General features: G+C 43.8%; 2 protein-coding genes across 2 annotated transcripts in view; both read right to left on the reverse strand.

Moving 5' to 3' along the window:
- Positions 1-24,756, reverse strand: part of LOC308102580 (E3 ubiquitin-protein ligase TRIM35-like) — a gene marked incomplete at its 5' end in the record, with an annotated part of 614,451 nt that overhangs the window by 165,108 nt on the left and 424,587 nt on the right. The gene's annotated exons all lie outside the window — the stretch shown is intronic.
- LOC308103897 (gap junction Cx32.2 protein-like) lies at positions 14,000-14,998 on the reverse strand (the record flags this gene model as incomplete). Its single annotated transcript, XM_080454106.1, has 1 exon — positions 14,000-14,998. The coding sequence occupies one exon, from the start codon at positions 14,996-14,998 to the stop codon at positions 14,000-14,002; it is 999 nt and encodes a 332-aa protein (XP_080310232.1).

A 24,756-nucleotide genomic window follows, 5' to 3' on the forward strand; every position in this document is an offset into this window, starting at 1 on the left:
GATGTCATGGATGTCTGAGATACTATTTAGTATAGGGTGTTGAAAATAGCATGATATTCATTATGTACGTACATTAGTGTGTGATTTCAGACACAATATTGTTAACAATAATAACACTAACCCAGGGGCGGACTTAAGGATCTGGAGGCCCCAGGCGAACGGTAGTATGAGACCCCCTCCACAGATTATTTTTTAACAGAATAGATGTAATTTCCAGTATTCTGGTGCATTTTGGGAGTTTGATACTTTTATCAGACTTTACTAACATGGGATCCATTAAAAAGCTAAAAGTAGGGCTACAGAAATGTATTTTATTTTTTTCATGAGGCCCCCTAACTCTTGAGGCCCCAGGCGGTCGCCTAACCTTGCCTACAGTTAAGTCCGCCACTGCACTAACCCCCCCCCCCCCCCACACACACACACACACACACACCTCTCTCATCTGGAACAAATAGAGTGTTAATGACAATAATCACACTAAGCAGGGCATGCATTTCATGAAGGTCATGGGCACCGTAGCCCCTCGGTTTGGCCTTCTGCCCCTCATACAGTGATCTGCCCTGTATGAGGCCTTCTGCCCTCATACACTGATCTGCCCTGTATGAGGCCTTCTGCCCCTCATACAGTGATCTGCCCTGTATGAGGCCTTCTGCCCCTCATACAGTGATCTGCCCTGTATGAGGCCTTCTGCCCCTCATACAGTGATCTGCCCTGTATGAGGCCACAGTGACCTTAGACTGAAAGAACAAGCCCAATCGATGGTCTTGAAGGGCGGATCCAAACCCAGGCGCTGGATTCCAGCGCCGCTTCCTATTGCTTCACCAATCTATGTCCCCGCCTCTTTTATTTAATTTCAAATGCATTTAGTTATACTTATGTTAGCATTTTAATACTAGTCATTAAGCTACTAATACAGACTGAAGTAATTAAAGCGGGTCATGTTTGCATGTTTGGAATTGTAAACAGCTGAAATCAATAATATATCACTATTCTGGGCCGCATTATGTGAAGGTGGGGTCCGCCAGGTGCCCATGTATGCACTACACTGTCTCTCTGTATTCTATGATCCTATAGTTTACTGAGACACTACACTGTCTCTGTATTCTATGATCCTATAGTTTACTGAGACACTACACTGTCTCTCTGTATTCTATGATCCTATAGTTTACTGAGACACTACACTGTCTCTCTGTATTCTATGATCCTATAGTTTACTGAGACACTACACTGTCTCTGTATTCTATGATCCTATAGTTTACTGAGACACTACACTGTCTCTCTGTATTCTATGATCCTATAGTTTACTGAGACACTACACTGTCTCTCTGTATTCTATGATCCTATAGTTTACTGAGACACTACACTGTCTCTGTATTCTATGATCCTATAGTTTACTGAGACACTACACTGTCTCTCTGTATTCTATGATCCTATAGTTTACTGAGACACTACACTGTCTCTCTGTATTCTATGATCCTATAGTTTACTGAGACACTACACTGTCTCTGTATTCTATGATCCTATAGTTTACTGAGACACTACACTGTCTCTGTATTCTATGATCCTATAGTTTTCTGAGACACTACACTGTCTCTCTGTATTCTATGATCCTATAGTTTACTGAGACACTACACTGTCTCTGTATTCTATGATCCTATAGTTTACTGAGACACTACACTGTCTCTGTATTCTATGATCCTATAGTTTACTGAGACACTACACTGTCTCTCTGTATTCTATGATCCTATAGTTTACTGAGACACTACACTGTCTCTGTATTCTATGATCCTATAGTTTACTGAGACACTACACTGTCTCTCTGTATTCTATGATCCTATAGTTTACTGAGACACTACACTGTCTCTGTATTCTATGATCCTATAGTTTACTGAGACACTACACTGTCTCTGTATTCTATGATCCTATAGTTTACTGAGACACTACACTGTCTCTGTATTCTATGATCCTATAGTTTACTGAGACACTACACTGTCTCTGTGTATTCTATGATCCTATAGTTTACTGAGACACTACACTGTCTCTGTATTCTATGATCCTATAGTTTACTGAGACACTACACTGTCTCTGTATTCTATGATCCTATAGTTTACTGAGACACTACACTGTCTCTCTGTATTCTATGATCCTATAGTTTACTGAGACACTACACTATCTCTCTGTATTCTATGATCCTATAGTTTACTGAGACACTACACTGTCTCTCTGTATTCTATGATCCTATAGTTTACTGAGACACTACACTATATCTCTGTATTCTATGATCCTATAGTTTTCTGAGACACTACACTGTCTCTCTGTATTCTATGATCCTATAGTTTACTGAGACACTACACTATCTCTCTGTATTCTATGATCCTATAGTTTACTGAGACACTACACTGTCTCTCTGTATTCTATGATCCTATAGTTTACTGAGACACTACACTATATCTCTGTATTCTATGATCCTATAGTTTACTGAGACACTGCACTGTCTCTCTGTATTCTATGATCCTATAGTTTACTGAAACACTACACTGTCTCTCTGTATTCTATGATCCTATAGTTTACTGAGACATTACACTGTCTCTCTGGAAATACTCTGCTACTAAACATTAAATTGTCAATAATGACAGTTTAACTACATCACAGCTAAACTATGCCTTATTATATTTAAAAACACATCATTTAAATGATCTATATATATATATATATATATATATATATATATATATATATATATATATATATATATATATATATATATATATATATATATATATATATATATATATATATATGGCGTTACGTTTAATTTGAATGACACATATTGCACAAAAAAAAGCAGTTCATAAATTCCATTGAAAGTATACACTAATGACAGAACATAGCTAATATTTAGGCTGGGTAAATGCAGAGGACACATTTCAAATATACGGGGGAAAAATACCCCAAAGAGTGGCAACTTAATTATTATTATTTATTATTAATAAGTATACATATTATGCTGTTTAACATTTAAAACAATATTAAATGTTATGTCATTTATAAGCAAAGACATGTAAATAATGAATACAAAACAAAATATTAAATTACATTGAAATTACAACAGCAGCAAAAAACCTAATTGCTCAAATAAGCATATTATGTTGTATTGTATTATATATTATATTGCATGTAAAATAGGTAGAGTAAATGACCAATATACATGTATTATTACCTTTTAATTAGAAGCTTCTAGTCACAGCTGACAGTGTAAGTGAAGCGTTGTGTTGCAGCGCCGACAGCCCCTTCAGAACCTTGAACTTTAGCTTAAGTTACACAACATTTGGTGACTTTGTGAGAGTGCTCACGTTGCTCTGACATCTGGGCTGTTTTGGTTGTGTTTACCGCTGATGTCTGCACAGGTTAATGTTTGACACACGGATGGACAAAGTACTGAAATACCTCAGTACTTCAGTCAAAGTACTGAAATACCCCAATACTTCAGTCAAAGTACTGAGATACCCCAGTACTGAAGTCAAAGTACTGGAATACCCCAGTACTTCAGTCAAAGTACTGAAATACCTCAGTACTTTAGTCAAAATATCCAGAATGAGACCTGTCATAGGTTCACATGTGCAAAGGGCTACAGTGGATTACATTACTTTCTGGGTGCTAGCTCTACAATTTGTAGTTTTCAGGGAAAAAAAATACTGCTGGTCAAATATTACTCAACTATGAGTAAAAACTTCACAGTTATTTTTTTTTTACTTGAGTTAAAGTACTGGAGTACATGCTTTTAAAAATATGTTAAGTATTCAAAAGTATAAATTACAAAGTACATTTACTGTTTAATATCAATGCATCACTGTATTGAAACATGAATAAATACATACATTATTAAATAAATAAAAAACAAAATAAATAACATCTACAAGCTCACAATGGGTGAGATGAGATGTGAGCTTGGTGATCTGCTATCTAAGTAAATGTACTCCGTTACTGTCTGTACCACTGCAAGGTGTGTGTGTGTGTGTGTGTGTGTGTGTGTGTGTGTGTGTGTGTGTGTGTGTGTGTGTGTGTGTGTGTGTGTGTGTGTGTGTGTGTGTGTGTGTGTGTGTGTGTGTGTGTGTGTGTGTGTGTGTGTGTGTGTGTGTGTGTGTGTGTGTGTGTGTGTGTCACCATGGTCTGATCACACTGTATTGATCGGGGAGGGAGCGGGTGACACCAGGATATTCCTGTCACCTGCGAGGCGAGGTGTGGCTAATGTAGGCCTAACAATTTAAATGAATACTGTAGTCTGTAGGATGCAACCTTGCCCCATGTTTATATAACACAACAATAAATACATTTCTTTATCCATCATCTCCCTCTATAGCAGCAGTAGTGTGGTGGTGTTTACCTAGAAACACACTCACTGTACTTTGGTGTTTTCACTGTTTGTTTTGGTAGACGGGGAGATTCTTGGGCTACTAGTGTTAAAAGTGTCCCTAACTGCTCCTGATGATCAGTGTGTGTGTGTGTGTGTGTGTGTGTGTGTGTGCGTGCGAGAATGGGTGAATATAATCAGTGGCGGTGTTGTATATTTCATAACATAACATACAAATCTAAAGCCATATGAACATCATATTAACTATAATATGGCGTTGTTGGCAACTAAAAGTGCAGTAGAACCTTTACCAAATATAGTGAAGTATGTGGTTTCAGATACCACAGTGGAAAAAGTACTCAAATTCTTTACTTAAGTAAAAGTACCAATACTGCAATATAAAAATACTCTATTACAAGTAAGAATCCAAAATTAAAAATGTACTTGAGTAAAAGTACAAAAGTATTGGCATCAAAATGTACTTAAAGTACCAAAAGTAAAAGTACTAAATATTTGAAAATAGCCGATCTACAAGCTCACAACGCGTCGCGATGCAACGCGTTGTGAGCTTGCGTGCGTGCGCGCGAGATAATGGGTGAATATAAGGCACATCATTCATAAGGCACTATGCATTTAGTATCAAGACCTGGTTATAAAAGGGCATTTGAAAAGAAAACGTTTTGTTTTACTGTGCTATGAAGGAGGCAGGTTGGTGTAATATTTTAAATCTAGTATCAGCTCATGTAAATGGACTTTGATCGTCTTCATATCTGAGGAGAGCGTCCATAATTCCATGTGATCAATGATTTATCTGATCAGAATGTGTGACTCCTTCACATTCCTTAGAAGGGTGGTTCATGGACACTCCTGATTAAGATGACCACAACACTCATTAGACAGACAGACAGACAGACAGACAGACAGACAGTCTTGACTCATCATTCTGACAAATAATCTACAACTACATTGTTTCAACCACTTCCAACCTGTCCTTGTGAAAACAGCACATCCACAAGCATGACACATCGACTCATCATGAGTTTGTAGATCTGCTATTGTGTTGGCTATTTTAAAATATTTTCCCTTTTCATTTGATTTGGTTCCACGTGTACACTCTCATAGTGAGTATGTTACGGAGAATTTGACAAGAAACTGATGACATCAGGGATCTCCATTGTCGGGCATAAAAGGGACATATATCTCCATATATGGGCATATCAGTCGGATATCGGCGGTGCAACGTAGGCTAGTGGGTTTGAATTGCTGAAAGTGATGTTGATGCTATTATCACATTTTGCTGGGGACCCCCCTCCCCCCTAAGGACCCCTGAGGGGTCCCCAGACCCCACTTTGAGAACCACTGGTGTGCAGTAGGTAAATGACAAACAACATAAAACGAGGGGAGATGCTACTGATGGCAGTGGAGAGACCGTGTGCCTATATATGGGCATATCGGTCAGACAGGTGGTTCTGGACAAGCCAATACCAGTGGCAGTGCAGTAGGATCTGTATCATTCATGGAGACTAAAGAGTCAGATAAAGTGTTCAGGAGGCTTTTAGAGGGTCTGGAATGGAGCCAGAAGTTATTCTCAGGATCTGAACTGTGATGGCAGATTCTAGGTCAGATGTGAGTTTTATTTGTGTTCACATAACTAGAAAAAGTGCTCCTCGGAGCACAGGTCTCCGCCAGGTCAGGTAGGTTATTGTGGTGTGTGAAAAATGTGAAAAATCTGTCGGATCGGACAGATCCGTCTCGATCACTTAATTAAAGAGATCATTTGTACAGATTTTTGTGATGTTTGGACAACATTTGTAGGAGTAATATTAAAAAAATAATATAATCGGCCTCCTGGTGGCGCTATAATAGGGCAATGTTGAAAGGGTGGCATTGCTTCCTCAACGTAGTGCGAATGTGCGTGCAAAGTTTCACCGCACTCGGACGCTGTGTTCATGATTTGCAACATTTTGTTCAAAACGGGCCACTCCTGCACACTTTAGATGTCAATCTTAGCCAATGAGGATGGAATATGAAAAATCTAACAGATCTGTCTTGATCACATGACTATAGAGATCATGTGTACCGATTTGCGTGAAATTTGGATAAAATCTGAAGGAGTAGGCCTAATATAAAATAGTTTTATATAAGTCGGCCTCCTGGTGGCGCTATAAAAGCCAGATGTGAAAAATGCAGGGCAAAGGTGAAGCAAGAACTGGAGTGATATGTTCTCTCATCCTGGTTTTAGTTAAAATTCTGGCTGCCGCATTTTGAACAAGTTGTAATCTGTCAGTTGTTTTCTTTGGCAGGCCAGAGTAGAGTGCGTTGCAGTAATCAAGCCGAGAGAAAACAAAAGCGTGGATCAGCGTCTTTGCATCGTCTAACGACAGATAGTCTCTAATTCGCGCAATATTTCTAAGATGAAAGAAAGCAATCTTGGTGACATGATTAATGTGTGTATTGAAATTCAATTCAGAATCGATAATCACCCCCAGGTTCTTTACTGTGGTGTTACTTTCTACAGCCAGGTTACCAAGTCTACTTGTTATTGATTCTCTCTGCTCACTGGAGCCAATTATGAGAACTTCTGTTTTATCCTCATTTAGCTTAAGAAAGTTCTCACTCATCCAGCATTTTATACTGGACAGACAGGTCAACAATGGGTCTAGAGCGCAGGGGTCGTCTGGAGCTACTGAAAGATACAGCTGGGTATCATCAGCATAGAAATGGAAGTTCACTCCGTGATCGGCGATGAGTTCTCCCAGCGGTAGTATATACAGGGAGAACAATAAGGGACCCAGAATTGAGCCCTGTGGAATACCAGATATAGATAAAAACACTTGCAACGATCAATGCAGCGTATTTGACCCTCTGCACTGGACTATATTTATGGATTGATGTGTATGAAACATTTTTGTGAGAAAAGAATATTACCCGCACACTCATATGCTCCCATGTTAGATTAATTGGCAACGTTTCGAGCCTCAGCGTCAGGTCAAACGTTGAACTGAAGATCTGAGGCTCGAAATGTTGTCAATAAATCTTACATTGGCCTAACTACTTGCAAGCCAAACTGTCTTTCATGTATTCCGTAACAGCACAATCTTTGTCACGTAGGCTAGTAGCCTACATGAATGACAGATTATGATACCAATCACATCACCATGAATGGAATACATTAGTATATTGACTTATTTAACCCATACTGAGCAGTGCGCGTTCGAGTTGCACTAAAATAAAGCAGTCATGTAAGCTATTCCCTGTGAGTGAGTGTGAGCTGCAGTGAGTCCCGTGGAGCGTCGGGTTTAGAGACCTCACTGTCCATGAAAAGATAACTGTGTGTGTGTGTGTGTGTGCGTGTGTGCGCGTGCGCGCGTGCGACTTGACAGGCAGCGAGGCGGGGGGGAAACTCTTTCTTATTGGCTTTCCTGCTTTGTTTGGTCGTAGGCCTATTCTGGTTCTTCATGTCGTAAAATCGGGGTGTTTTGAGAATATTTAAGGGCGTGTTATTTAAATGACGCTCGGTTTCAGCCGTCAGATTTATCAACGCTCCGACCAAATGTACGCTAGGATTGGCTGTATAGGATCGCTTGATAAATCTCACTTGGACTTTGGTGTAAGGCGAAATATACAGGTAACAATATAATCCGGTTTGTACACTCCATTGATAAATGAAGGCCAATGTGCTTAGGTATGCCTCTACCAAGCAGCTTGTGAGGCAGATTGTAATGGTTAATCCTGTCAAAAGCTCGAGACGCATCAATAAAGCATAGGAAGACAGTGAAATTACGGCTACTGTAGCTGGCAATCAATTCTTTAAGTCTGTGCCGTGTTTCTTTTTAAATCCAAACTGTTTATCTGCAGTCAAGACGAACATTTCAAGATGCACAAACATGATTTATTTCCAATACTTTAGAGATGCTGGCCAGAGCGATAGGTCTATAGTTATCAATGCCGTTTAGTTTACCTGCCTTGTCTTTAAGGACAGGCACTAATTGTACAGAGGTGATTGACTCTGGAAGGACAGCATAAAACACATGGCCAGTAAAGGGCAGATTTTATTGCTTGCATATTTGAGGTGTTCTTCCGTGATTTGATCCATGCCACATGCCTTGTTATCTAGCATCATAATGGCATCAACCACATCATCAGACCTGATCAGTACACTTTCAGATGGGTCAACATGATCTACTGCCACAGTGCCACTTTTTACACAGTTGAATAAGTTGTGATAGTGTTTTCGCCACCCCTCAGCTATTTCAACCGGGCCACATGTTAGGGCCTCTATGTTAGAGGGTAGGGATGTTTTACTGTTGTTCATTACTTTGGTCTTTGCTTTGCAGCTTACTGGCAAGTGAGTCTGCTCTCAGTGTTATCCTGTTTTTTAACAGATCAAACAGCACATTTACATTTAGCATTGGTGAGATTCTTCTCCTCTAGACTGCCCCAACACTCCTGATTTCGTGTATAGAGGGGCGGGTGTAAAGAGCCGGCGAGAGACTGCGGCTGATCCCATTGGTTCACCGATCTGTCCGTCAACCCCCGCCCCGTTAACACAACATTACGAGCGACGCCCACTGCACTCTGGTTGGTTGGGAAGTGAAACACTTCCTTATACCGAGTACACCGACGCGCTGGGCCAGGCTTTTATTTTTTAGCAACACTAAACAATAAAAGCCTGGAGATCGAGGCTACTTCTCCTCAAACACTGAACCTTGTCTAGGCCTACCAGAGTCATTCCAGTGTTTGAATGCTGCCCTGGCCGCCACATGATGCTCAGCCACAAAAACATGCCAACCAGGCTTAATGTTGTGCACCTTTTTCCCCCTTGTTTACAGAACTGCCTACCAGAGGCATTAAGAACATCAACAATGTTGTCATACATGACACAGAGTTTGATGCCATGATGCAGGTTTTTACAGTTCAAATGATCACAGTGCAGAGCCCCCAGGCTGGAACAGTTATTTGAAAGTTCTTATTCATATTAAAAAAGGAAATTATAAAAATGCTGCTATTAATTCACATTTAGCCTTTATAAAAGTGAAGCAGACAACGTGTCTTCTATTTTCACTATTTGAAACAGGGCTTAAGTTGTTAATTCATAAATGCACATTTTCCCTTTTCACTTCTGGCTTTTACTGTACCTTACATGAAAAAAAAGTTCCATTCCTACTTAGTTACTACTGGCTTAATACCTTACATGAAAATAATGCTAAAATGGGTCCATTTGGTTCCATTTGTACTTAGTTAATACTGGCTTAATACCTTACATGAAAAATGTTGCTACAGTAATCATGGTTATTTTAGTGTTTATTCATTCATTTTCAAACAGACAGTAATGTTACATTGTGCAGAAATGAATCTAAAGTGCTCCAACATCATCAATAAGGGTTACAATGGCCCGGGCGGCTAGTGGTCCGGGCACCCTGACAGTGTGTCGCGGGTTCGATCTCTCTCTCCCCCTATGTTCTATCTGTTTACTGTCAATACAGGCAGAAAAGGCCAAACAAATATCTTAAACAAAAAAAGAAATAAGGGGTACAATACATTGGCAAACATACAGTAAGGACCTCTGTTACACTGTAATCATTACTATAGAGTGTTTGTTCAGTAACAGTGTTAAATAGCTCTATATTGTGATAGTAATCATTACTATAGAGTGTTTGTTCAGTAACAGTGTTAAATAGCTCTATATTGTGATAGTAATCATTACTATAGAGTGTTTGTTCAGTAACAGTGTTAAATAGCTCTATATTGTGATAGTAATCATTACTATAGAGTGTTTGTTCAGTAACAGTGTTAAATAGCTCTATATTGTGATAGTAATCATTACTATAGAGTGTTTGTTCAGTAACAGTGTCTATATTGTGATAGTAATCAGTACTATAGAGTCTATATTCAGTAACGGGAGTCTCCATGTCTCTCCAGCTCTTTAGTAAACAGAATCTGGTCATGTTAATAATCAGTATGTTCCACCAGACAGAATAATAATCTTGTGACTTGTTTGGTTTACACAACAACATGCAATGATGGGACACATTGTGAGCTTGTAGATTGGCTATTTTCCTGTAGCTGAAGTATAACATTGATTCTGGGTGTTTTCTTTGACTTACTTGGGCATGGTGTACAAAGTGCCAATATTCTAATAGTAATACATTTGATTCATAACACACTTTACATTATTGCAAATCTCAAAGTGCTGCAAGGTTTAAAAACATGGCATAAAAACAGCATGGGCAACCAAACAATTACATGGGACCCTACTAGGCTAAACTAGGTTCAGATTAAGGGTCAGATTAAAAAACTGAGCGGCTGAGGACCTTGAAGAAATTGGCCTACTATAAATCAATACTGGAGTTCTATTATTTCATCTCCATCACAATTAAACTGGAGTACCATTGCCTGAAATAAATCTGATTGTTTTTCAATATTTATAAAGAAAATAGCTGATGTACAAGATCACAACATGTTGCAATGTGACATGTTGTGATCTTGTAGATTGTTTTAAAAAAAATAGTCGATGTATATCCTATATTATTGGCTTAAAGGACCTCTGACGTCACACTCATGTAACCATGACTCAGCCATAACCATATAAGGAGTTTCCACTGCAGCTACGCCCAAATATGGAGTGTGTTGTCTAACCACAATGTGTCGTCAAGGCAACAGGTGCAAACAAATCAGTCAGCTCCATATATGGGCACAAAAGAGGGCCTGCCCATACATGGGTATTTACTGATGACATCAGGGATCTCCATATTTTGGCATAAAAGGGACAAGGATTGACAGATACAGAGATCTCCATTTATGGGCGTGTCAGCATGTCCATATATGGGTATATACTGATTACATCAGTGATCTCCATATATGGGCGTAACAATAATATAATAATAATAATAATAATAATAATAATAATAATACATCACAGTAGTGCTTTTCATAGTACCTAAAGTCGCTTTACAGAACAAATAAAAAATAAACAACTTCATTAAGAAGTATTTAAAAGGCTAAACATTGAGAAAGGATAAAAAACATAAGCTAAGTCTAGAAGGCAGAGATGGAGATCTGATTTAAGTTAGGCGGGGAAAGAGAGTCTGAAAAGGTGGGTTTTGAGGCTTTGAACACGGCAAGGGTGGGGGCGGCTTTGATGTGAGGTGTGTGTGGGTTCCAAAGGGAGGGGGCTGACACTGAAAAAGCTTTTTTTTTTGGGGGGGGGGGGGCATCACCAGACCCGAGGGAGTGGGAGGGGGCGTGGCGTTGGAGGAGGTCAGAAAGGTAGCGGGTAGTCTGGTTGTTGAGGGCCTTGTAGGTGTTGATCTGTATTTTTAAATCAATTCTGTATTTTACTGGGAGCCAGTGAAGGTCATGGAGGACTGGGGTGATGTGGTCTCTGGATCAGGTTCTGGTGAGGAGGACTGGGGTGATGTGGTCTCTGGATCAGGTTCTGGTGAGGAGGACTGGGGTGATGTGGTCTCTGGATGGGGTTCTGGTGAGGAGGACTGGGGTGATGTGGTCTCTGGATCAGGTTCTGGTGAGGAGGACTGGGGGTGATGTGGTCTCTGGATCAGGTTCTGGTGAGGAGGACTGGGGTGATGTGGTCTCTGGATGGGGTTCTGGTGAGGAGGACTGGGGTGATGTGGTCTCTGGATCAGGTTCTGGTGAGGAGGACTGGGGTGATGTGGTCTCTGGATCAGGTTCTGGTGAGGAGGACTGGGGTGATGTGGTCTCTGGATCAGGTTCTGGTGAGGAGGACGGGGGTGATGTGGTCTCTGGATGGGGTTCTGGTGAGGAGGACTGGGGTGATGTGGTCTCTGGATCAGGTTCTGGTGAGGAGGACGGGGGTGATGTGGTCTCTGGATGGGGTTCTGGTGAGGAGGACTGGGGTGATGTGGTCTCTGGATGGGGTTCTGGTGAGGAGGACTGGGGTGATGTGGTCTCTGGATCAGGTTCTGGTGAGGAGGACGGGGGTGATGTGGTCTCTGGATGGGGTTCTGGTGAGGAGGACTGGGGTGATGTGGTCTCTGGATGGGGTTCTGGTGAGGAGGACTGGGGTGATGTGGTCTCTGGATCAGGTTCTGGTGAGGAGGACGGGGGTGATGTGGTCTCTGGATGGGGTTCTGGTGAGGAGGACTGGGGTGATGTGGTCTCTGGATGGGGTTCTGGTGAGGAGGACTGGGGTGATGTGGTCTCTGGATCAGGTTCTGGTGAGGAGGACGGGGGTGATGTGGTCTCTGGATGGGGTTCTGGTGAGGAGGACTGGGGTGATGTGGTCTCTGGATGGGGTTCTGGTGAGGAGGACTGGGGTGATGTGGTCTCTGGATCAGGTTCTGGTGAGGAGGACTGGGGTGATGTGGTCTCTGGATGGGGTTCTGGTGAGGAGGACTGGGGTGATGTGGTCTCTGGATCAGGTTCTGGTGAGGAGGCGGGCAGCAGAGTTTTGCACATATTGAAGTTTTTGGAGAACTTTGGAGGTGGCACCGTGAAGGAGGATATTGCAGTAGTGGAGTCTGGATATGATGAAGCATGGATGAGTGTCTCTGCAGCAGGTTGAGATGTGTGGGACGGAGGCGGGCGATGTTTCAGAGGTGGTAGAAGGCTGTTTTGTAATCTGGTTGACGTGGGACTGGAAGGAGAGGGTGGGATCCAGGATGACACCAAGGTTGCAGACTTTGGTGGAGGGGGTGATAACGGAGCCATCAATGTTCAGGGAGAACAGGAGAGGGCCAAACACCGAGCCCTGGGGGACACCATGGGTGACAGAGTGGTTGATTTGCAGTTGTTTATGGAGATGAATTGATGTCTGTCGGAAAGGTAGGACCAGGAGAGGGCAGTGTCAGTGATTCCAAGGTGGATTTGAGGCGTGAGAGGAGTATGGGGTTAGGGTTAGGTAGAGGAGTATGGGGTGGTTGATGGTGTCAAATGCAGCACTGAGGTCGAGGACTGACGGATACAGAAATCTCCATATATGGGCATAAAAGGGACAAGGACTGACAGATAGAGATCTCTATATATGGGCATATCAGTTGGATCGTAGTAGGTTTAAATTGCATAAAGTGATGTTGTTGCTATTATCACATTTTGCTGGGGACCACCTGGAACCCCCCCCCCCCCCACCCCGATTATAAGTCCATAAGTGCTGGACTTTTTTTTGTTTGGAATGTATTATTTTAACCTGGTTATTGAATTAAACTAAACTTAATTAATATTTAATATGAATATATTTTAATATTTTAAGCTTTTTGAGAAATTGTCATTGTATGCCCATATATGGAGTTTTGTGTGAAGCGTGCCCATATATGGAGTACAGGCCAGTCTATGACATCATATTGATTAAATCAGTGACTCCATATATGGGGATTTTCAGACGTATCAATGTTTTTGGGAGATTTGCTGATCTGATGACTTTCCACTCGGTGCATCAGATACAGAATATAATAGAATAGAGTTGAGTTACTATTTTCAGGCTGGTTTGTGGCCTGAAAATCTGCATATTCTTGATTCTTGATCTATTTTCCACAGCTGTGGAGACAGAGACCAAGGCTGGAGGCTGGTGGAACATTTAGAGAAGGTGGACGGCAGGAGGTGAAGGTGAATACTGTTAGTCGTTATTTTCAGTGACCTTGGTGGACAGGAAGTCTTCAGGGTGATGACGAATCAGAGCCACCCTCCTCCCTCGCCTCCATCCAGACCCCCAGAGAGGACGTCTTCAGAGGGATGATGAATCAGAGCTGCTGTTGCTCCTCCCTTGTCTCCATCCAGACTCCCAGAGAGGCTCCTCTGCCCCAGTATGTTCTCCAACTCCACGATGACATGGTTGTTCTGCCGCAGTGCGTCCTCTGTGTTCTGCAACATGGTAGAGTCGTAGCTGGGGACGTTGCTACCGGGCAGGCTGTCTGGGTCCTCCAACGCTGTCCTCTTCAACGCCCTCTTCTTCACCACCCTTTGATTGCATCGCTTGCAGCATTTGTAGAGCACGTACAAGACATCAAGAACGTTGAGGAGCACAGAGAAACAGGCCATGGCCAGCATGACGATGACAAAGACGGTCTTTTCTGTGGGACGGGCCATGAAACACTGCTGAAGTGTGCGACAGGTATGGTCACTGGCATTATTTTCATTGCATATGTATTTCAACTCCACTTTGAACCCAAACAGCTTGTACTGTCCCCAGATGGAGGCTGCTTCGATAAGGATCGTGACCAGCAGTTGGATAAGGTAGCTGCACGAAAGACTCCCCTTGATCTTTACGTGGCCTCTCTCGTCCGTGTACTTGGGCTGTTTGAGCTTCCTGGTGCCTCCAGGGGGCGCTGGGCTGGCCAGCTGCTTACGCAGTTTGTTCTCCATGTGGCTGACGTGCATCACATGACACAGGTACGCCAGAGTGGGCGTCGCCACCAAGATGAACTGCATCGTCCAGAAGCGGATGGGTGAGATGGGGTAGAAGTAGTCGTAACAAGCGTGTTCACAACCGAACAAACTCGCAGTGCCGCAGGTGAAAGCAGACGACTCGTCACTCCACACGTTCTCAGCTGGACCACACAGCACCATGATACGGAACAGGAAGAGGAAAGCCATCCAGACCTTCCCGATGCCGGTGATGTGGGCCTGGGCGTTGTCCAATAACCTGGACAGGAATCCCCAGTCTCCTCCCATGATCCTGCTGGTTCTGTAAAACACACAAGAACAGGGATACAAAAAGTATGTAAAGGTGGAAGTACAAAGGCCTGTTGAATAATTACTAAAGAAAAACGTTGGCTGTGATCCAGGTAGGAACTATTTCCTCAGCAGTGACTAAATAAATCTCCCCACGTGTAAATCTAAGAAGAGAACAGAAGTCTTTACGCTCAGAGATCAGATCTGTGATGGACAATAATAACACACATGACTTTATATAGTCCAGCCCTGTGCTCCTGACATCATGAATGATGATGTCACGGTGAGTCATGCATGTCCAAATATGGAGTCTTTTGTGTCTGGACTCACTCTGACATCACAAGTAACCATGGTGATCTAAACAATAGATGACGTGAAGAGATGTTGAAAATGTTTACACATCAAACAGGGTTTGTTGACATTAGATCGCCATGGTTACTCAAGAGGTCAGAGTGCGTCCATACGTCATGAACTCCATATTTGGACGTGGCCGATCCAGGACTCCATATTTGGACCAGACTTTCCACATGGCAGTTTTGGGGCCGGCCGCCGTGACCGGCAAGATTATATTTTATCGGCCAAATAATAAATGTATCGGCCATAATTTAATAAACGTCAAGTGTGTGTTTGCAGATACGTACATGTGCCGTTAACCACCCAACTGATCATTACACCTTGTTGTGTTAGCGCTGAGCTTCTTTACGCTATATCACTGATGCAATCTGTTCCTGTGTTTATAGTTTCCTAAAGCATGTCTACCAACATCATCATCATCATCATAATAATAATAATAATAATAATAATATTAATCTGTTCCTGTGTTTATAGTTTCATAAAGCATCTACTCCACCATGCAGATGTCGCTTGCCAAAAAGAACAGAATTAAAGTCTAGAGGGAGGATAATAATAATGATGATAATAATAATAATAATAATATCTGGGATTTATACAGCACTTTTCAAGTACTCAAAGACACTTTATGTGTGTTGGGGCCAGGGGAGAGGACAAAAAAACTACATCTTTATAAATATAATAATTAAAAACAAAGAAACACTAGAAATAACGAGTTGAAATCAATGTCAACAGGGAAAGGCTATACTAAACCAGTGGGTTTTCAGGTGGTTTTATGATGGATGAGTGAACTGCCTACACGACTCTGTCGTACAAACTAGGCTGTTTGGGGTTTGTTCACCCTAAATGTTAACACTGGTAGCCTACATCATCAGCTTTAGTTTAGCTTTGTTTTGTTTTGTTTAGAGTCATTCCTATACAGATACCAGTATCAGTAAAGCTGCTGATACTGCCTAAAATTGGCCAGTATATCAGTCTGATGTCACATCATTTATCACATGATGATATTTAATTTACTTTATTTGTCATATTTTCATTGCTGCAGTCGATGTTGCACTCCTTACTGTACTATTTACATTAGTATTTTACATTATTATGATTACTAACCTGTAGCTGCACTTCAACAATTATTATTGGAATTTGTATTTATTCCTAGATCAGTGTTCTGAAACCTTTTAATTGCAAGGACCCCCATAACTCTCTGAGAGTGTACAATGGGTCCATTTGGTTCCATGTGTACACTCTCAGAGTTACAGACCTGTAAGGGTCCATTTGGTTCCATGTGTACACTCTCAGAGTTACAGACCTGTAAGGGTCCATTTGGTTCCATGTGTACACTCTCAGAGTTACAGACCTGTAAGGGTCCATTTGGAACCCCCTCAACCCAGATGGTCCCTGGACCTCACTTTGAGAACCACTGTCCTAGATTTGTTTAAATCACACACTGGTGTCGTATCGAAATTGGTATCGGGGGGGGGGGAACGCTATCGGTACATAATGTGGGGGTCCTTGCCATGAAAATGTTTGAGAACCACTGGTTTAAACAACACTAGGAAACATGCAAGGCAAAATACACCTTCAAGCAACTTTACAGAAAAACAAGGCCAAAGTCGCTTATAATAAGTGGACATGGCAACACACACACACACACACACACACACACACACACACACACACACACACACACAGGATGTCATGTTTAGCTCCACTCAGACAGACACTGTCACACAATCAGCAGAACTCCTCCACCTCCCTGAGAGACACAGTGGCCCTCATTTATCAACGCGGTGCAGCCCAAATAATGGGCGTAGGGCGAGATCACCGCACCTTTCGGCATTTATCAATATATCCTGACGTGGGCTTCATCCTACCATACGCTGAGATCTCACGTCTGGTCGAGACCAGTTGTTGACGTTGGCTGCGCCCGTTTATTCCATTCTAGACCTGCGGAGCAGCATTGTCTGACTGTCTGACAGGCATCTGGACACATAATCCACTCCTAAATGTATATCTACACACTAATAATTAATCCCTGTGAAAATATAACATTTTATAAAGTAATTTAAACAAACTGCTTTAACAGTCATTCAGTTGCATTGGCTATTTTAAAATAGCAGATCTGCAAGCTCAAAAACGGGTCGCATCGCGACGCGTTGTGAGCTTGTAGATCTGCTATTTTCAAAATATACGAGCGCGGGACTCCCGACGATCTTTTCATGGACAGTGAGGTGTACAAACTTACAGTAGCTTGTGGAGTATGTTATGGAGTTATGTCATAGAGAGTTAAGGTTATAAACCCGACGCTCCAATCTCTTATTAACGTGGCGGCACGGTGACGAATCACTGCCGCCCGTCCGAGTCTCACGGGGAATAATCCTACATGACTGCTTGTGCACTGCTCGGTATGGGTTAAATAAATTAATATACAAACGTATTCCATTCATGGCGATGTGATTGGTATCATAATATGTCATTCATGTAGGCTACAAGCCTACGTGACAAAGATTGTACCGCTACGGACGGTACGGATTACAATACATGAAAAACACAGCTGGGCGGGCGTGTGTGTGTGTGTGTGTGTGTGTGTGTGTGAGAGAGAGAGAGAGAGAGAGAGAGAGAGAGAGAGAGAGAGAGAGAGAGAGAGAGAGAGAGAGAGAGGGGGGGGGGGGGGGCGTGTGCGTGTGTGGCGAGGCAGGCGGGGGAAACTCTTTCTTATTGGCTTTTGATGTCTTTGGTCGTATTCTGGTCCTTCTTCATGTCGTAAAATCGGGGCGTTTTGAGAATATTTAAGGGCGTGTTATTTAAATGACGCTAGGTTCCAGCCGTGACATTTATCAAGCCTGGGACCAAATGTAGGCTCGGATCAGCTGTGTAGGATTTGTTGATAAATGTGACTTCGACGTTGGTGTACGGCCGAATATATGGAAAAATATAAGCCGGTTTATAAGCTGCGTTGATAAATGAGGGCCAGTGAGTCAACCAGCCCCCCCCCCCCCCCCACAAACAGCACCCAGCAGACAGACAACAGGCTACAGTGTTCATCCTCATCCACTCCAATAGGAAGTCTATAGAGCAAAGATCAACTCTTCCCTAAACCCAGTGGCCCTCATTTATCAACGCAGCGTATAAACCGGCTTATATTTTTCCATATATTCGGCGTACACCAACGTCAAAGTCACATTTATCAACGGATCCTACACAGCCAATCCTGGCGTACATCAGGTCGGAGCTTTGATAAATCTCACGTCTGAAAACGAGCGTCATTTAAATAACACGCCCTTAAATATTCTCAAAACGCCCCGATTTTACGACATGAAGAAGAATCAGAATACGACCAAAGACATCAAAAGCCAATAAGAAAGAGTTTCCCCCGATCGCCTCGCCTCGCTGCCTGTCAAGTCACACACACACGCACACGCACACGCCTCACCTCTCTCTCTCTCTCTCTCTCTCTCACTCTCACACACACACACACACACACACACACACACACGCCCAACTGTGTCTTTCATGTAATCCGTAGCGGTACAATCTTTGTCACTTAGGCTTGTAGCCTACATGAATGACATATTATGATACCAATCACATCGCCATGAATGGAATACGTTTGTATATTAATTTATTTAACCCATACCGAGCAGTGCACAAGCAGTCATGTAGGATATTCCCCGTGAGACTCGGACGGGCGGCAGTCATTCCGCGGCAGTGATTCCGCCACGTTAATAAGAGATTGGAGCGTCGGGTTTATATCCTTAACCCAGCCAGGTTGTAGACTTCGTAACTCTCTATGACATAACTCCATAACATAGGACAAGTTACTGTAAGTTTGTACACCTCACTGTCCATGAAAAGATCGTCGGCAGTCCCGACCGCGGGACTCCCGAGTCCCGACGCAAAAGCGCTCGTATATTTTGAAAATAGCAGATCTACAAGCTCACAACGCGTCGCGATGCGACCCGTTTTTGAGCTTGCAGATCTGCTATTTTAAAATAGCCAATGCAACTGAATGACTGTTAAAGCAGTTTGTTTAAATTACTTTATAAAATGTTATATTTTCACAGGGATTAATTATTAGTGTGTAGATATACATTTAGGAGTGGATTATGTGTCCAGATGCCTGTCAGACAGTCAGACAATGCTGCTCCGCAGGTCTAGAATGGAATAAACGGGCGCAGCCAACGTCAACAACTGGTCTCGACCAGACGTGAGATCTCAGTGTACGGTAGGATGAAGCCCACGTCAGGATATATTGATAAATGCCGAAAGGTGCGGTGATCTCGCTCTACGCCCATTATTTGGGCTGCACCGCGTTGATAAATGAGGGCCAGTGTGTCTAAGCTGTGGTGCCTGAACACCTGGAACTGTTGAATATAGAACATATGCAGTGGTGGAAAAAGTACTCAAATTCTTTACTTAAGTAAAAGTACCAATACTGCAATATAAAAATACTCTGTTACAAGTAAAAATCCAAAATAAAAAATTGGCTTGAGTAAAAGTACAAAAGTATTGGCATCAAAATGTACTTAAAGTACCAAAAGTAAAAGTACTAAATATTTGAACATAGCCGATCTACAAGCTCACAACGCATCGCGATGCGATGATGTAGAGGGCCACTATATTTCCACACTCACTCCAGGGGGCCACATTGCATATACAAAAGTTGCAAAATAGCCGATCTACAAGCTCAAAACGCGTCGCTGAGCTTGTAGATCTTGTAGATCTGCTATTTTTGAATTGGAATCAAATACTAGTCATTGCCTGCCCCTGGGTGACATGACTCACATGCGTGCACTGCCTGTAAGCAGCCACCCGAGTGCGCCAGAGTGCAGGAATTTAGACAATGCTCTGACACACACACACACACACACACACACACACACACACACACACACACACACACACACACACACACACACACACACACACACACACACACACACACACACTGTCAATGTTCTCTCTCCATCACGGTGAAATAACACGGATTACAAGTCCGTAAATACACAATATTTTCGAGCTGCGTTCGCTTCCAGCGTTCGCGCGTCTTACTTGTTGTAACAGCTGAAATCAATAATATATCACTATTCTGATATTAACCTGCGGGCCGCATTAAGTGAAGGTGGGGGCCACCAGTTGCCCATGTATGAGCTCAGTGTGGCTGCAGGAGAAAGACTGGCCTCTTTCTCCTCAGCACAGCACAGGTGCAGATAACAGCCATGTGATCATGAGTCGCACAGTGTCAAAATACAAGTACAGCCAGAGGGGGTGCTAATCTACCAAAACTAAAGGCACAACAAACTATATATAATAATATAAAACAATTAAATATCCTAAACATGAACACTCTCATACCAAAACTGTTTTACATCTCTACTCATAGCAGTTATCTGTCTAAAGGCACAACACACTTAATGTAAAAATATTGAACTATATCCTTCACATGAATACTGTCATACCAACAGTCTCCACTAGGCTCCAAAAAATATAACTTCAGTTTTGTCTTTGTTTTATTAAGACATTTTTGGCACATCCAATAATTGATTTGTTCAATGCACTTACTCAGTGTTTGTATTGGACCATTAGTCCTCTGGTGGTACGGTTATGTAGACTTGTGTATCGTCTGCATAACTATTCTAGCTTATTTTGTTGTTTTCCATAGCTAAGCTAAGCTATCTGACAAGGCATTGCACAGTTAGCATATTAGCTTATCACAGGCCTTCATAACACAAATGTCTTAACTCCCAGATGTCAGTCTTTATATAACTTTAAAGTTAACTTTAAATAACATGTTTTAAATAACACACATTTCAATAAAGTGCTTTTCTCACCAATGGCACACAAATAAAGTACCCCTCTAACCACCAGGGGGTGATGCAGAGACAGGGCTGCCACGCCCACACACTCAGCTAGGAATGAAAGGTGTGGCAAATGTCCTTAGCTAGCAGTCAATTTTATTAAAGGATAAAATAAACAAAATGTACAAAAATGAAATAAAAGCAACACACGTTAATGAACATAGCTCTGTTCCATGAAGAGTAGCAAGAATATATCCCACAAAGCTACTGTAGCAGCGACGCAGCCGTCGAAGCAGCGGAGCAGCCCTTACGGCAGCTCCGCTCCCTAAAGTAGCTAACTCAAAGTTTGTAGCAAACTCACCAATGTTATCAGAAACACACCGTCGGTCCTCTGGAAACACTGAGATGATTGTTTAGCTTCTATGCTTATTTAGGTTAAAATTATGATTTAGTTCTCTCTCCAGGTTACTTGTCCTTCAGTGTGGGTTGGTTTTGTGATGACAGGGATTCACAGATATTCTGTCGATAGACAGAGGGGGCGGGACAAGTAGTTGATGGGTGTTGTCTGATTGGGGGGAATTCACCTGTCTTCATATCATTGGCTGGTTAATAATCATGTTTTATTCACAGGACAGTCAAGTTAGGTAGTCTTGTTCTAGTCTTGAAACAGGTGTTAATGGAAATATACTGCTGTTCACGGAGCATTACAGCTATACTAAATAAAATTCACACGATGTCAAAATAAAAGTACAGCCAGAGCCAAAACTAATCTACGTGTGTGTGTGTGTGTGTGACTTTTTTTGTAAAGTAATGCCGTACTTAGTCATCCAAAAGTAGCAAAAATAGCAGATCTACAAGCTCAAAACGCGTTGCAGTGTGACGTGTTTTGAGCTTGTAGATCTGCTATTTTTAAAAGATTTGTGTCTCCGCCAGGCCAAAAGGCACGGCCGAGACTATGTTTTGCATAGTCTGGGGCACAGTAGGCCTCATCACAGTAGGCCTCATCGCAGTAGGCCTCATCGCAGTAGGCCTCATCGCAGTAGGCCTCATCTCATCACAGTAGGCCTCATCTCATCACAGTAGGCCTCATCTCATCACAGTAGGCCTCATCGCAGTAGGCCTCATCGCAGTAGGCCTCATCGCAGTAGGCCTCATCACAGTAGGCCTCATCACAGTAGGCCTCATCACAGTAGGCCTCATCGCAGTAGGCCTCATCGCAGTAGGCCTCATCTCATCACAGTAGGCCTCATCACAGTAGGCCTCATCGCAGTAGGCCTCATCTCATCACAGTAGGCCTCATCACAGTAGGCCTCATCACAGTAGGCCTCATCACAGTAGGCCTCATCGCAGTAGGCCTCATCGCAGTAGGCCTCATCGCAGTAGGCCTCATCTCATCACAGTAGGCCTCATCGCAGTAGGCCTCATCGCAGTAGGCCTCATCGCAGTAGGCCTCATCTCATCACAGTAGGCCTCATCGCAGTAGGCCTCATCTCATCACAGTAGGCCTCATCGCAGTAGGCCTCATCGCAGTAGGCCTCATCGCAGTAGGCCTCATCTCATCGCAGTAGGCCTCATCGCAGTAGGCCTCATCACAGTAGGCCTCATCTCATCACAGTAGGCCTCATCACAGTAGGCCTCATCGCAGTAGGCCTCATCGCAGTAGGCCTCATCGCAGTAGGCCTCATCACAGTAGGCCTCATCTCATCGCAGTAGGCCTCATCACAGTAGGCCTCATCACAGTAGGCCTCATCGCAGTAGGCCTCATCACAGTAGGCCTCATCTCATCGCAGTAGGCCTCATCACAGTAGGCCTCATCGCAGTAGGCCTCATCACAGTAGGCCTCATCGCAGTAGGCCTCATCACAGTAGGCCTCATCGCAGTAGGCCTCATCGCAGTAGGCCTCATCGCAGTAGGCCTCATCTCATCACAGTAGGCCTCATCGCAGTAGGCCTCATCTCATCACAGTAGGCCTCATCGCAGTAGGCCTCATCACAGTAGGCCTCATCACAGTAGGCCTCATCGCAGTAGGCCTCATCGCAGTAGGCCTCATCTCATCACAGTAGGCCTCATCGCAGTAGGCCTCATCTCATCACAGTAGGCCTCATCGCAGTAGGCCTCATCTCATCACAGTAGGCCTCAGGCCTCATCGCAGTAGGCCTCAGGCCTCATCGCAGTAGGCCTCAGGCCTCATCGCAGTAGGCCTCATCGCAGTAGGCCTCATCTCATCACAGTAGGCCTCATCGCAGTAGGCCTCATCGCAGTAGGCCTCAGGCCTCATCGCAGTAGGCCTCATCGCAGTAGGCCTCATCTCATCACAGTAGGCCTCAGGCCTCATCGCAGTAGGCCTCATCGCAGTAGGCCTCATCGCAGTAGGCCTCAGGCCTCATCGCAGTAGGCCTCATCGCAGTAGGCCTCATCGCAGTAGGCCTCATCGCAGTAGGCCTCAGGCCTCATCGCAGTAGGCCTCATCGCAGTAGGCCTCAGGCCTCATCGCAGTAGGCCTCATCGCAGTAGGCCTCATCTCATCACAGTAGGCCTCATCGCAGTAGGCCTCATCTCATCACAGTAGGCCTCATCGCAGTAGGCCTCAGGCCTCATCGCAGTAGGCCTCATCGCAGTAGGCCTCATCTCATCGCAGTAGGCCTCATCGCAGTAGGCCTCATCGCAGTAGGCCTCATCACAGTAGGCCTCATCGCAGTAGGCCTCATCGCAGTAGGCCTCATCACAGTAGGCCTCATCGCAGTAGGCCTCATCGCAGTAGGCCTCATCGCAGTAGGCCTCATCGCAGTAGGCCTCATCGCAGTAGGCCTCATCTCATCACAGTAGGCCTCATCGCAGTAGGCCTCATCTCATCACAGTAGGCCTCATCGCAGTAGGCCTCATCTCATCACAGTAGGCCTCATCGCAGTAGGCCTCATCACAGTAGGCCTCATCGCAGTAGGCCTCATCTCATCACAGTAGGCCTCAGGCCTCATCGCAGTAGGCCTCAGGCCTCATCGCAGTAGGCCTCAGGCCTCATCGCAGTAGGCCTCATCGCAGTAGGCCTCATCGCAGTAGGCCTCATCTCATCACAGTAGGCCTCATCGCAGTAGGCCTCATCGCAGTAGGCCTCAGGCCTCATCGCAGTAGGCCTCATCTCATCACAGTAGGCCTCAGGCCTCATCGCAGTAGGCCTCATCGCAGTAGGCCTCATCTCATCACAGTAGGCCTCATCGCAGTAGGCCTCATCACAGTAGGCCTCAGGCCTCATCGCAGTAGGCCTCATCGCAGTAGGCCTCATCGCAGTAGGCCTCAGGCCTCATCGCAGTAGGCCTCATCGCAGTAGGCCTCATCGCAGTAGGCCTCATCTCATCACAGTAGGCCTCATCGCAGTAGGCCTCATCTCATCACAGTAGGCCTCATCGCAGTAGGCCTCATCTCATCACAGTAGGCCTCAGGCCTCATCGCAGTAGGCCTCAGGCCTCATCGCAGTAGGCCTCATCGCAGTAGGCCTCATCTCATCACAGTAGGCCTCATCGCAGTAGGCCTCATCGCAGTAGGCCTCAGGCCTCATCGCAGTAGGCCTCATCGCAGTAGGCCTCATCTCATCACAGTAGGCCTCAGGCCTCATCG

Source organism: Gymnoscopelus braueri (genome assembly GCF_963280865.1).
Source record: "Gymnoscopelus braueri genome assembly, chromosome: 16".
Taxonomy (NCBI): Eukaryota; Metazoa; Chordata; class Actinopteri; order Myctophiformes; family Myctophidae; genus Gymnoscopelus; species Gymnoscopelus braueri.